Raw genomic sequence first — 14,657 nt, 5'->3', positions numbered from 1 at the left:
TCTGTCACCCCGCTCTACCCAGCAGCAAGTGCCATGTTCTAAAGACAAAAATGCTCCCTGCCAACACCCCCGACTGGCTTCCCTGTACACACAGCATTACCAACACTCCCACACCCCCCGCTTCAGGCCCCACTTGATCTGACCCCGTTTATAACTCCCGCCTCTGTCAGGCCCTGCTTTCCCTTCCTCGCTGTGCTCCTGCATCGCGGCCTTCTTCACGTTTCTAGACTACATCAAGCTCTTGACTGTGGTGGGGCCTTTGCCCGCACGGTACCCGACGCCTGAAGCTCTGGCCTGGCTGGAGACCCGCTCCCACTGCCCTGGCAGACTCCCCACCTACTCCCCTCTATTTCACTTCTGTCTGATCCCTTCATATCACTTATTACAACAGTCGTCTGGTGATTTTTTCTGTCTTCTCCAGTAGAAGGTTAACCCCATGAAGGCAACTCATCATTGGATGGATGAATGAATGTATGAATGAACAAATGAATGAATGATAAAGCCTTTTCCGGAGCCCCTGTTACCCTCCCCTTGGGGTTCTGGGCTCTCCTTCACTCAGGAAGCTTTCACATGTGTGCTATTCTGTGGGGTGAGCTCATGCAGGTGAGCATGGTGAGGCCACTCCTGGAACAGTGACAAGTGACTGCTCTCCCTCTGGTGACACAAAAATGGAGAGCAAATCACACCCTGTGACTGCCCTCGTGGAGCTTACTGTCACTGTGTCCGAGAGGCTCATCCACTGACTCAGCTGGGGAGGGGCAGGATTTGAACCCTGGTCTGTGGGACTCCAGAGAAGAGCTCTTTCCCTGCCCATGAAGCCGAACCCACGCTGTCTGGTGAGCAGCTACCACGGGTGATGCGGCGCGGTGGCGCCCTGCCGGGGTGGGTAGGAGAGGCCAGACATGCGGATGACACTGGGCCCAGCCCTGTGCATCTGGCCCACGGAAGCCTGACTGAGCTCAGAGCCAGGTTTTCTGCTGGCTCTGTCCCTTCTCGGCTATTCCTGTTCCTCATCAGGCTCTCTGGGGCATCCATGGGCTCCGGCTGGCTGGGTGCTAGTGTGCATGGGACGCAGGGGGTGGCAGTGGGCTTCCTCCGACAGGCAGGGCCAATGACACCTTAGCATCAGCCACATCCCAGCACCAGGGAGGAAACGGGGAAGGAGGTTGCGCTGAGGGGAGCAGCCGCGCAAGTGTGCTCGCTCACGCTCAGATGTGGGCACACAGATGTGGGTGCAGCTAGAGCTGGGCACACACAACAAATACACACTGACACGTGGACAGTTGCATGTGCTCAGCAAACAGTGAGTTGAAGGGTCTCAAAGGTTTCTTTAGCTCTGCCAATAGATGTCCTTTCAGTGTGTTCCCACCCCTAAGAGAGAGGCGATGGCTGGGAGGAGGAAGAAAGTCCAGGATCGGGGACAGATTACCACACGGACTGAGGATGGTTCCCAACACTGCCTCCTCACACACTCGGGTCTCTGAGGTCCTGGCCCCTCTGTGTGCCTGCCTGGCCTTTCGACCACGACGATAAGTGCTCCATTACCCCTTATCATCCATCCATCCATCCATCCATCTACCCGTCTCTCTGGAAGATTTTTTTTTTTTTTTTTTTCTGGTACGCGGGCCTCTCACTGTCGTGGCCTCTCCCGTTGCGGAGCACAGGCTCCGGACGCGCAAGCTCAGTGGCCATGGCTCACGGGCCCAGCCGCTCCGCGGCACGTGGGATCTTCCCGGACTGGGGCACGAACCCGTGTCCCCTGCATCGGCAGGCGGACTCTCAACCACTGCGCCACCGGGGAAGCCCTCTCGGGAAGATTTTACTGAGCACCTGTTCCAGCCAGTCCTGTGGAGGCTATGGAGCTAAATGGAGAACAAGCCCTGTCTCCGCCTGCATGGAGCGTACACAGCTGCCGTGCAGCCGTTAAACAGTCACACAAACAATTACATAACTGCACTGGGTCAAACATGTGAGTAACACAGGGCACCTGACTGGGGGGCCAGGTAGACTTTCCCCGGGATGGGATGCTTATGCAGAGGCCCCTCAAGGATGAGAAAGGTGCAGGGGAGAGGGAGGGGCAGCAACAGCCAGGCTGAGGGAGGTGGGAAGGGCCCGGGAGGCGCCTTCCAGGAACTGGCGGGCAGCGCGGCGGGGGGAAGTGAGCAGGACCAGAGGGGGCAGCCTGGCCAGAGCTTGCAGGCTCTGCGGGCCGCGCGCGGTGTTTGGACCCCTGTTGGAGTACAGTGGAGCCAGTGGAGGCTTTACGTGGAGACTCAGTGACCCCGTGAGGAGGACACACGGGGACACGGAACTCTTGAGGCGGCATTTGCAGAAACCAGGTAAGAGATGACGACGGCCTTGGCTGGGGCAGTGCGCCGAAGGTAAATGCACAGACTGGAGAGAGATTTCAGAGGCAGGCCTGACTGGATTTGGGTGTGGGCTGAGGCAGAAGGCGGGGTAGCAAGTGACCCCCAGGTTCCTTGGCTGAGAATCCAGGAGGATGGGGAGGACTTCCACTGAGAAGAAAGCCCTGCAGAGGAGTCGGAAGCCAGAGAGGCCCTCCCAGGTCTGGGGCTGGGGCGACGGGGGGCTGATGTGATTTTATAGTGAGACTCGTGATGACCCCTGGGCTGGCCTAAAAGGACGAGGACAAGCTAGATTGCTGTGGAGGGGTTAGGACTTCCTAGGCTCCAAAGAAGGGAGAAGGTTGTATGCGTACATTGGTGGGGGTGGCCATGGGCGCACAGGCAGGGGCGTATCCAGAGGTTTTGTGGGATCTGAAGCTTACACAGTTTGTGGACCTCTTCAAGAAAAAGAATACAAAATTAAAAAAAGGAAAAAAGGTACAGGCCCCAAAAGGGGCCTGTGCAAGTTAAGCGTTACCAACTTCCTGGTAAGTAGCCTGTGGTGGGCCTTGGGGACCCAGAGGAGAGTAGCAAAGGGAAGGGTGTGGTCAGGGGGCCCCAAGAAATGGCACAGACAGGTCTGCAGAGAGAAGGCCCCGTGGTTGAGGGCTGAGGGGAGGAATGAGGGCTTTAAATAAACAGCCGCTGGGACGGGGCTAGAGGCATGCTCTTCTCATAGGGAGGGCCGACACCCCTGGAGGCAAACAGCACCCAGGGATGGGGAATTCCGAGTGAGGAACATCAGCTCCGGCTGGGGATACCTCCTGCCCCCCCAATGGAATGGGGACATGAGCCACTCCCTTGGAAAGGAAAGGAAGGAACCACCTGGAAGATGGGGAGACTCCAGGCTATTCAGGTTACTGGACGCAGGGATGCAGGGAGGGATAAATGCAAGGAGAGCAGGCTCCACAGCACACCGGGGTGGGTGGGCAGCACATACCCATGGTGGCAGAGAAGATGACGATGCCCAGCACGTTCATGCCGTCGCTGGTGCCAGGCTCCGACTTGTAAATGACCTCGGGCGGTGGGGTCAGGTCCAGGGCGAAGTTCTGCACACGAGAGCCATTCTCCTCCTGGACCCCATAGATGAGGATCCGCCGAGGAGGGGCCTCCTCCGGTGCCACCTTGGGGGACTTCACAACGGGGGTGGTCTTGGTGCGGTACTGTTGGGCGACATCCCAACCCGGAATGAGTCCAAGTGTTGTTATTAATATCAACAACAACAATAATAATAACATCTTGGAAGCACATTTGTATCCACTCATGAAGTATTTGATTGACAATAACCCTGTGACATAGGCAGGACAGGGATTATTATCAATTATTATCAATATTTTACCAAAAATAAAACTGAGATTCCTTTATCCATCCATACACTACCCAGCCACACCTCCCTCCATCCCGCCTTCCCTCTTCTTTCTATGCCTCATTACACCCACCTGGGACCCTCTCTAATCATCCATCCATCTCCTACCTGGATAATCTACTTGGATAATCCTCCTTTCACCTGTTTATTCCCTTTCAACCATCCATTATCCATCCATAACAGCCAGCCAGCCCTGCCTTCCACTGAGGGAAACTTGGATTTTCTATTTGAAAAGCTCAGCTTGTCCCGAGCTTTCTTGATGAGATGAGGCCCCAGCTGGGAAGAGTTGAGTGACTGAGTCACCTACCTTTCCTCCTCAGCCCTCAGGGCATTCCTGAGTCTTTTCCTCTCATTCCTCAGGTACTAGGAGTCCACACAAGGGCTCCTATCCTCCCAACACCACAGTATCAATAAAGCAAGTCTTCTAGTGGGGGAAAAAGGGAACCACTCAGGATCTGTGCTTCTGTTCCCTCATCTGTAAAATGGGGTCTTAATAGTTAATCTACCTCGTTAGGTTAAATGAGACAATATATGTAAAGTGTTGACAGCAGGGTGTGGCACATGGTAAGCCTTCTGTAACCATTACTGCTATTATCACCACCACCACCATCACCATCGTAATCAACATCCCAACGTTGAACACTCTGTGCTGGGTGCTGGGCCTTGAAGGATGGGTAGGAGTTTGCCAAAAGATAAAGGGCATTCCAGGCAGGGAAGTGAAGTAGAGCAATATTCTCTCTTTCTCTCTCACATCTTCAATAATTCCCCGTCACTGTTGGAATAATATCTAAACTCCCTAGCCTAGCATTCAGGGACCTTCACTACCTGGCTCATTTCACAGATGAAGACCCAGGAGGTTAGGAAAGATACAGTGTTAGCTCAGGGTTTCACAGCTCCTTATTTCGGAGCCTCTTCCACAACCCTCAGCCACCTCCTCTGTGTCTCCAGGCCCAATACAGGGCCCCAGCACAGGGAAGAAGATAGGAAATGCTTGTTGGACTGAGTCAACCAACCGGCTGACATTTTAGAAGAGGAAAAGAATGGGAAATTATTAGAAGTGCAGACAAAGATTGGTGTACAAGGTTGTTTACCATAATTTCTTGTTTTGGAAAACAACTGAAAGGGGAAATGGGCAAATAAATTATAGCCAGCCTTACAAGAGCCAAACAGTTGCATCATCACTAAATATTGTATTTTTAAGAAACATTTAATAACCATGGAAAGTACCCATGATATAACGGGAGAGGGGGAAAAAAAGCAAGATGCACACCATATATGTCCTATGATCCTAATTTTATTTTTAAAAACATTTCTGCAGAGAAAAACAGACTAGAAACATACCTTCTACTATCGCTATTGCTAGGTGCTGGAACTACAGGTGATTTTTATCCTCTGCTTTATATTTTTTAGTATTTTCCTAATATTTTACAGTGAATGTTATTACTGTTTTTATTAGGGGGAAAGGATTATTCTAAAAAGAAAGAGAAAACAGTCTTAGACGCAGACAGGCCTGGGTTCACCTACTAGCTCTGCCATTTTCTAGTGATATAACCTTGGGCAAATCCTTTAACCCTCCTGAGCCTCAGATTCCTCGTCCAGGAGAGGGGCTGGCCCTACCCCAGGGCAGGGTTGTTTCGAGGACTGAAGGGGATGGTGTGTGCGAGCATGGGTGTAAACGAGGGCAGAGCAGGCATTCAGCAGGGGCTTCCCTCCACCCTCATAATTCTTCCTCGTGAAAAGTTGGAACCCAGGGCAGGAGTGTGGCCACAGGAGGCTCTAAGGATCCAGGTCCTCCCACCACCTCTCCCTAGCGTCCCAACCCCAGGGACAGGGAGACTGGCTGGGCAAGCCTGTCATTCCTTAGCCGGGCCCAGGCTGGCCCTGCCTGCCCACCTCTCCATCGTCCGGGGACCCACTCACCTGTTTGAATGTGGCTTCCACCAGGTTGGCTGGGAACATGTTCCTGGGAAGAGAGTCAGTAATTGAAGAATTCCAGGATAGGAGAGCCCTTGGGGTCATCTGAACACTTCCCTTGGCAGTGAAGGGCTTCTATGATCCTGCCCCACCTCCCTATGCAGTCTTACTTCTTCCCACCACCCCCATCCCAGGACTTAAAGCTCCAACACCATCTGCATAAGGTTCCCAAAACACGCTGCATACTTCTCCAGCTCCAGGCCTTTGACCACTGTTCCTTCTGCCCGAAATGCACTGCCTACTTCTCTGGCTGATTCCTACTCCAATCAAGCAGAGGCCAAGCCTTCTATGACTGCTCCAGGTGGACTCCACAGCCCTTGCCCTGTGGGTCAACTATGCTCCAGCACGCTGCTGGATGGCACTAGTCACATGATTGCTTCCCCCACAGACTGGCTTCCTTGAAGGTGGGACTTGGTCATTCATATCTTATCTGTGGCTCCCAACACAGGACCTGGCACATAAATGGGATCATTATTCTCGTTAATATAATTTTCATAAAGCTAAAGGAGGAGGAAGTCTTGTCCTACCAGATATGAAAGCATACTATAAAGATGTAACTGTCAAAACGGTGAGATACTGACACAGCCGTCAATCGAAAAATCAATGTAATGGAACCTGTAGCCTAGAGACAGAACCTGGGACATCTAAGTATTTCATATTTGATAGAAGTTGCTTCACAAATCAGTGAAGAAAGGAAGGACTCATTCTAGAGAACTGCATAACCAGCTATTCAGAAAAATAAAAACTAGATCTTTATGTACACTGCACCAAAATAAATCCCAGATGGCTTAAAGAAATAAATAATTTAAAAAATGAAACCATAAAAATCTAGAAGAAACACAGGTTAATGTTTTATAAGATCTCAGGATATGGAAGGACACTCTAAGAACAAAATCAATAGATTTTACTTCATTAAAATTAAGAATTTCCTAAGTGCAACTTAGTATCCTGCATTGGATTCTGGAATAGAGAAAAAGAACACTAGTGGAAAAACTGGTGAAATCCAATGAAGCAATTTAGTTAATAGCGTGTACTAATTTCATGTCTTACTTTTGACAAATGTGCTAGACGTAAGTCACTAACATCAGGGGAAGACGGGCACAGCTGGGAACTCTCTTTACCATCTGTGCAACTTTTCTATAAATCTAAAATTATGCCGAAATCAAAAGCTAAAACAATTGAGAAGCTCTCTAAGACAGATTACAATACAAATAAAATAATAAAGCAAATGACAAACTGGGGAAACTATACAACAAAGTGTTGCCATCCTAAATCTTTAAAGAGTTTTTACAAATCTTGACCTTGTTTCCATGTTCACTGTCTGTCTTTTCTCACCAGAACATCAGCTCTCTGGAGGGCAGGGATCTCTGTTTTGTTTTCCGCCGTGTCCCCAGCACCTGGAAGAGTGCCCGGCACGTAACAGGCACTCAGTAAATATTTGCTGCATACATAAATGGACCACAGAAACATTAATACCTCAATAGAAAAATGATGGAACGTCCTGACCAGGTTATTCACTTCGCGGAAGAAAGAAAAAACATAAGTAGCCAAAAAACCTTTTAAAAAATGTTCGGGGTGGCGCAGTGGTTAAGAATCCGCCTGCCGATGCAGGGGACACGGGTTCGAGCCCTGGGCCGGGAAGATCCCACATGCTGCGGAGCAACTAAGCCCGTGCGCCACAGCTACTGAGCCTGCCTAGAGCCCGTGCTCCGCTACAAGAGAAGCCACCGCAATGAGAAGCCTGCGCACCACAACGAAGAGTAGCCCCCGCTTGCCGCAACCAGAGAAAGCCCGCGCGCAGCAATGAAGACCCAACGCAGCCAAAAATAAAACCTCATTAAAAAAAAAGTGTTCGGCTTCACTGAAAAAGACATTTTCACCTGTCAAACTGTTAAAGAAATTTTCAAATGGCAGTACCCACTGCTGAGGATGTTTGGTGACTCCCTCACGTGGTTCTGGCAGCAAACTTTGTGTAAGGCAATTTGCAGTTCACGGCAAGAGTCTTTGCCTTTATAATCTGCTTTAGGAATCTAACCTAAACCAGAGATGCTAACAAGGAGTTCTGCTCCTGTGCTGGCATTTCCTTGAACAGGACATGCGCCCCGTGCTCACCTGGACCCTCCGTCCCGCTCACTCTTGCTCTCGGCAAGTCTCCCCTTTTGCGAGACTCAGCTCACACATGCATGGAGTTATACACATGAGTATGAGTGTGCGTTCTTTCTTAACTTTACACCCTGGCAGCTACTGTTGGGAAGCAGAAACTATCATTTTTTTCACTGTTGCTAAAATACAGGTTCAGGGTTAGCATATGGCAGGAGAAAGAGGGCTTAGAATGAGCTACCACGGCAGAAAACTGGTAGAGAATGGTCTTGGCTTTCCCCACTGATTTCAGCTTTGTCACAAGGGAGAGAAGAAGCAGGGTCGGGAGCTGAGATCGCAGCAGCTCACGTGAGGCTGTATTTTGATGAGTGGTAAGCAGATTTCTGCCACCAGAATAACAGCTGCCTGCCAGGGCTCTGGACAGCAAACAGAGCCAAAGTCACGCCAGGCACACAGCCTGCCGGAGCGCGTGACCCACTGGCCCTGGGCGCTCCTGACCAGAGTGGAGGAGGCCCACACTGCATCACGTGGTAACAGTTTGAAAATGTCTCCTGGGTACACTTCCAGTAGGTTCGAGTGACAAAGTGGTTAGAGGGAAGGCTGCTTTAGCATGAGCAGAAACCAAGGGCATTCAAAAGGCCGTATGTAAGAAACCGAATGGAACTTATACCTCATGCATACATCTCTCTACAGCTTCCTTTAAAATGACAATAATTTAAATTATGTGCTGCAACAAGGATGACTAGTTGTCTACCCAGTCTCCATGCTCTCTCCTTACTCACCAACAGAAACCCAGGCATGTTACAGGGACCTGTAAAAGGCTCTGCCATCAAGCCCTGTTTCCCAGCCTCTCTTGCCAAAGGGGTGGCCAATGCGATGTAAGTGGGAGTCATAGGGTGGCATTTCCTGGAAAAAGCTTTAAAAGATGCCCATGCAGCCAGGACCCTTTGGTCCTTTCCTCCAGCTCTTTTCTTTCTGCCTGGAACATGGACATAATAGCTGGAGCTTCAGCAACCTTACTGAGCTATGAGACACACTGATGATAAAAGCCAAGTGCTTAGTAAGTCCAGCAAAGCACCAAGGTGGAGGGAGCACGGGCTCCTGGTGACCACGAGCTGCCACCTCTGGTCTGCTTATTTGGGAGAAAATGCAGGCCTTTACCTTACTTAAGCCTCTGCTGCTTCAGGTTTCTGTGAAGTAGCAGCCGAAAGCATTTCCTAATACATGTGGTCGTACTAATTCTCAATGAACTTACCCTCAGATTTTAATAAAGAAGTATACCTTTGATTATTAAATGAAAAAATATGCACCATTTTCTTTTGGCTTTGAAGACCCATGGGAAGCCTTCCTGTCTGCCCCATGAGGCCTGTGTTCCCGGTGGTGGTTACGTAAAATGCAGACATAATGTACCTGGGAGACATTGGCAGCCAAGCCCATCAAGTATACACACACTCTGCCCTGGGCCCCCCCCCCCCCACATTTCTTGGGGCAAGGCCACGGTCCACCTCACTTACTATTTGTAAGTTCCCACTGTGACGGTTCCCAACTCACCCCCATCCCCAATCCAAGCTCCAAAGGTGGGAATTATTCCTTTCCAAGCACAGCTCCCAAGAGCTTCATCCAATCCCTGAGCGGGTAACTGGGAGCTATAAATAGACCCAAGTCATTACTTAATCTCTCTGGTGTTTTTGAAAGATTGGAAAACAAAGAAGGGGCCCAGCTCTGACTGGTGTTCCGCTTGGGTTTGTTCTGTGAGGCTGCTCTGTGAGCAGACGTCAGTTTTCTGGAACCCCCGCTTGGAGCCCTGGGAAATGAACTCATGCCTTGGAGAGTCATCCAGGGACATGGCCTATTGTGTTCCTCTGGATCATCTTTGAGAGACGGACGCGTATCTTCCCTCCCTGAAGGATGCAGTGGGCCTTATTTCCCTGTTCGGTTGGACCCCTCATCTTTCTGACTTTTCCTTAGGCACACCTGCCTCCATTTCCCAGTTCCCTGCCCTGGTCCTGTGTTCTTGGTTGGTAGGCAACTGCTCTGGGCCAGAGCAAGGGTGAGGGGGCCGCTGGTACCCTCATCGCTGGTGTCCTCATTTTCTGCACGGCCTCTCAGAATGTCAGAGCTAGAAAGGGTCGCCGAGAGTAGCTGTCCAGGGCACTCTTCTGGTCTGTCTGTCCTAAGATGGTTGTCAGCTGGATGCAGGGACCTGTATTTCCCCCCTCTCCCTCCCCACCGGCTCTCAGCACAATGTCTTTGCCCTGAGCAGTTACTTAGTAAAAGTGGGCTGAATGGAACGAAAGTGACTGCACCCGCTCCCAGGGTGTCCCCATGCCTCCAGGCACATCCTGCCCACTCCACGCTACCCTGCTCCAATCCATCCTTCCCAAACTCACCTCCGGCCTCCCCCTTCTCGAGTGGAACAGCCACCCCCTCACCTGGGATCAAGGTCTGCAAGGTTGAGCTCTGCACCGTCCTTCCAACCTCGCCCCGGAACCAACCCACCTCCAGAACCTTCTGCTCGTGCCCAGAAGCCTCCTCACTGGCCTCTAGGCCTTTGTGTTTCGGAACCACAGAGCTAGAAGGGGTCTTGAAACCGACGGGGGAAACAGGCCCCGGGAGGGGGCTGGTCTGCCTGCAGCCGCACAGCGACCACACAGAGGTGAGACGAGCTTCCCTGCAGGAAGCATGTGATCTCCCCTGCAGCTCTGCTCTCTGACTAAGAAATGGTGTCAGTGATGTCCAACCACCCAGCTTTGCAAAACAACTTGCTCAGGGTTGAGAGCGACTGGGGGAAAAACCTCAAACCAGAAGGATAGATTTTCACCACGTGAAAAGCAACTGAGAGCAGGAACTCCTCCTGGAACATTTGACTCTGACATGTGGGTCGGATCCAGAGCCCTCAGCCCCCAAGCAGGGGAGGCCATTGGGGAGGGCGGGGCTCCCCAAGCGCCAACAATCCTTCCACCACAAGGAAAGGCTGTTTCAAATCATAGGATCCAAGAAATGATGAATCATAGTCACCAAATCTTAGAAATAGTGCATCTTAGACATGAAGCTTCTCAAAATTCCTCCTCCCTTGGCTTCCAGGCTGTCAGCTTTCCTGGTTCTCCTCCTGCTCCAGCAGCTGGACACAGCCCTCCAGTGCGGCTGGGGCTCAACCTGGCCTCGCGCCTCGTGTGCTCAGCCACTCTCCCTGTGCTGGTGCTTCTTCCTGCAGCTTCAAACCCTGCGGCTTCACCGATGCCCCTGCATCCCACGTATGCAATCAGCAAACACTCAGCACCTCTGCCGTGCAGTTGCTGTTCTAGGCTCCGGAATACAGTGGGGTGATCTTTTATTTTTTTTCTTTGCAGTACGTGGGCCTCTCACTGCCGTGGCCTCTCTCGTTGCGGAGCACAGGCTCCGGACGCGCAGGCTCAGCGGTCACGGCTCACGGGCCTAGCCGCTCCGCAGCATGTGGGATCTTCCCGGACCGGGGCACGAACCCGCGTCCCCTGAATTGGCAGGCGGACTCTCAACCACTGAGCCACCAGGGAAGCCCACAGTGGGGTGATTTTTAACTGGCCCTCCCAGAGCATATTTTATTCCAGTGGGGGAGACAGAAAAAGAAACACAGAAATACACAGATAGGGTAGTGGCAGGTAGTAATCCAAGCTATGAGGAGAGAGGCTGACGGAGGCTGGGAGGCCCCTCTGAAGAGGTGACACGGCAGTGGTGTCAATGGAGGGAGGGAAGGGCCATCCAGGCAGAGGCAGAGAGGAAGACCAAGCTCCCAGACGGGACCCTAAGCACGTTTGGAGGCGTGCACAGAGGCCAGCAGGCTGGAGTGAGGGGAGGGAGAGTTGGAGCAAAGGTCAGAGGCCAACCTGTGCATGGTGGGGGGATCATGACGGGCCTGTAGGCCATAGTGAGCACTGTGGATTTTGTCGACCTGTGACAGGTTGCGGGCAGGTTTTTAAAGGATCCCTCTGGCTGTTGTGCTGAGAACAGACTGTCAGGAAACAGAGAAAGCAGGTGACCATACAGGACCCTCGAGTGAGAGGCGATGGTGGCCTGTGCGATGGTGGGAGTGGCAGAGGGAGACAGAAGGGGCAAGGTTTAAGATATCATTTTGAAGGTAGAGCTGACAGAATTTGCTGACAAACTGGATGCAGGATATGAGAGAATAAGAGAGGCATCAGACTAAGATGGGCAGGACTGAGGAAAGGACAGATCTATGGGGAAAATCCAGAGTTTAGCTTTGGATGTGCTAATTTCGAGATGCCTTTAGACAAGTGTATGTAAGAATCTGGAGTGCCGGTGAGAGGTTTCCACTGGAAACAAAATTCAGCAGCGTCCGTGTACAGAAGGTGTACAACGCCATGGTACTAGATGAAATCACCAGGCAAGTAAGTGTAGATACAACAGACCTTGCCTGGGTCTCTCTGGCTCTTGACCCTGTGGGTGAGAACCACACAACAGGAACAAAACTGCAGGTATTTTTGTGATCTTTGGTTCACCACACATCTCAAAGGATAAAAAGAACCTGGAGAATGGAGAAAATGGAGGGAGTGGTAGCTTGATTGCACTGAAGGCCCTCATTCGTGGATGCCTTTGCCTTGTCACATTGCCAACCCTTCCCACCCTGAGTCTGGGCGTGGCCACATGGCTTGCTTTGGCCAATAGGATGTTAGCAGACTTGACAAAAGCAGAGACTTGGAAAAATACTTGTATGTTTTCTCTTTGCCTCTCTTGTTCTTCTACCTTCCTCGTAAGAACATGCTAGCTCTCTCCTGGAACCCTCTCAACACCATGAAATAAATACAGGCTGGTCTACGGGCAGATGAGGCACCACGTGGAGCCCAGCTGGATTATCTCAGCCAAGGTCACCCTGGAGTAGCTGTTCCCCAGTTGAGCAGCCAGCTGCCTGCAGACACATGAGCAAGCTCAGCTAAGCCCAGTCCGAGTCAGCAGAAACTTCCAGCTGACCCGTGGACTTATGGTTGTTGCCTTGAGGCACTAGGTCTTCCGATGGTTTGTCACACGGCAACAGCTAACTGATACAGAGGGTGAGGGCTTTTCAAGAGAAAGGGCAAGGGAGAGAGAGAGGTTGTATGCTGAGGACGAGAGGAGTGCTTCTCCCTAACTTTAAGCCAGGAGACCTTGGCGGTGTCCCCTAAGATTTGAGGTATGTAGGGGCTGGTGCCTGACTCACGTCCAAAGGCCTTGGGAAAGGGCTGCGTTTCCAGCAAGGATGTGTGTGTTTTTCACGGGCCAGTGCGGACCTTGCAGAAGGGACACTGCCTAAGAGGATCACCAGGGCGGGGGGCGGGGAGGTGTCCCCAGCAGAGGAGCTGACCAGAGGTCAGGCCTGAGGAGGGTACTGTGAGCAGCCAGATGGCGCAGGGAGCGCCTGAGTCAAGGGAATAACAGGTGTGAGACACCAGTGATAGGAGGGGCCCCAAAGAGCCCGCAAAAGCTCCGCTGAAGAAAAACAACCAGGGAGCAGCTACCCCGGCTCATCCCACTACCATAAAGGAGGACCTTTCTAGCTCACTCCCTCTCCCTCTTCACTGTGCCACCCCCGGGGCTAGCAACAGGGGAGTAGGTGCAGCAAGAAAGAGAGCAAAACCTGCTAGGACCTTCTTCCCACTCCAGCTTTCCACGTATGAATCAGATGCAAAAGGCTAGGACAGGATTCGCTTTAAACTGGATGAGTCTGGAGTTTTACTGTTAGACTGGACTGGATTTCTTATATCTGAAATTGGTGAGAAAATGGGAGGGACCAGAGGAGCCCCCAGAGCACGTTTACTGGGGCACCCTATTGAGCCCAATAAACTGTTCCCAATGTGGTGCTTCCCCGAGCTCTGTCCCAGCCCTGCTGTCCTCACCCACACTGTCCTGGGAGACCCCTCTGCCATCAGGGCCTCCCTAACACCTCTACCTGCTGCTCTCCCAACCTCCATCTCCCGCTCAGACTTCCCCACAGGATTCAGATCCACCAGTCAACCGTCAGCTGACGCCTCCCTCAGGAGGTCCGCACCTGCTCCAGCACTGTCCTCTGGCCCTGTGACCACGCTGCTGTCCACTCGGGTGCTCAGGCCAGAGACCTTCATGCCCTTTCAATCAGACTCCCACCGCCTCCACCCTTCCCTCCTTCTCACCGTCTCTTGCAGACTGATTTTACCTCCTGAGCAGCCTTCAGTCTTCCCTCTTCCACCAGGCCCATGGCTGCCAGCCTGGCCCAGTCCCTGCCTCTGTCCTCCCCGCCTGCCATGCGCCCCACCTCCAGTCCACCAGCACTCTGGCGGACAGAGGGAGCCTTCTGAGTTGGAACATGCTACTCCCAGGTTTAAAACCCATTTCCGGGGGCCTTTAGGATAAAATGCAACTTGGGGCCTGATTCCCAATGCTCTTCATGGTCTGGCCCCAACCGACTTCTCCAGCAATGACTGTCCACTCCCCGCTCACATCTCAAGCTCCAGTCACACTGAATGGGCCATAACTTCTCCCCATAATACTACCTCCCAGCTCAGGACCTTTGCACAGCTGTTGCCTTCTTCGGGAATGCCCTTCCTGTGTCCCCTGTGCCCTCCCACTCATCCCATCTTGATGGGGGTGGACAGTTCAGTGTGAGCCCAGCCGGAGGCACGGGGGCTGAGGGGGCAGAGAGTGGCCTCTGTGGCTGCCCCCTTGTTACCATTAGTGATCAAGGGCAGACCCTGAGCACCTCATCCCCACACCGTCTTCTGCCCCCTGGGTGACATGCGGGGCTGGGCCTGTGAGGTCAGCACCCGCAGCCCAGGCATGGCGTTCCCAAGCAGGGTGCCGGCGGC

General features: G+C 52.3%; 1 protein-coding gene across 4 annotated transcripts in view; it reads right to left on the bottom strand.

Annotated features, from left to right (window-relative positions):
• Window positions 1-14,657, bottom strand: part of SLC1A7 (solute carrier family 1 member 7) — a 47,607-nt gene that overhangs the window by 6,882 nt on the left and 26,068 nt on the right. For 3 of the 4 annotated variants that reach the window (XR_003794660.1, XM_029231090.1, XM_029231091.1), the window contains 2 exons: window positions 5,692-5,734; window positions 3,346-3,568 (listed from right to left, as the gene is read on the bottom strand). Coding sequence is in view for 3 of the 4 variants with exons in the window: in XM_029231090.1 (XP_029086923.1) it covers window positions 3,346-3,568; window positions 5,692-5,734 (266 nt within the window). In the remaining variant the exon portion in view is untranslated. Of the gene's footprint in view, window positions 1-3,345; window positions 3,569-5,691; window positions 5,735-7,593; window positions 8,825-14,657 lie in introns of those variants that run through there. The other variant, XM_029231092.1, reaches the window with a different exon arrangement.

This window comes from Monodon monoceros, unplaced genomic scaffold (assembly GCF_005190385.1).
Source record: "Monodon monoceros isolate NGI ecotype Baffin Bay Population unplaced genomic scaffold, NGI_Narwhal_1 Super_Scaffold_18, whole genome shotgun sequence".
Classification (NCBI taxonomy): domain Eukaryota; kingdom Metazoa; phylum Chordata; class Mammalia; order Artiodactyla; family Monodontidae; genus Monodon; species Monodon monoceros.
This window is presented reverse-complemented; position numbering and strand designations above follow the sequence as displayed.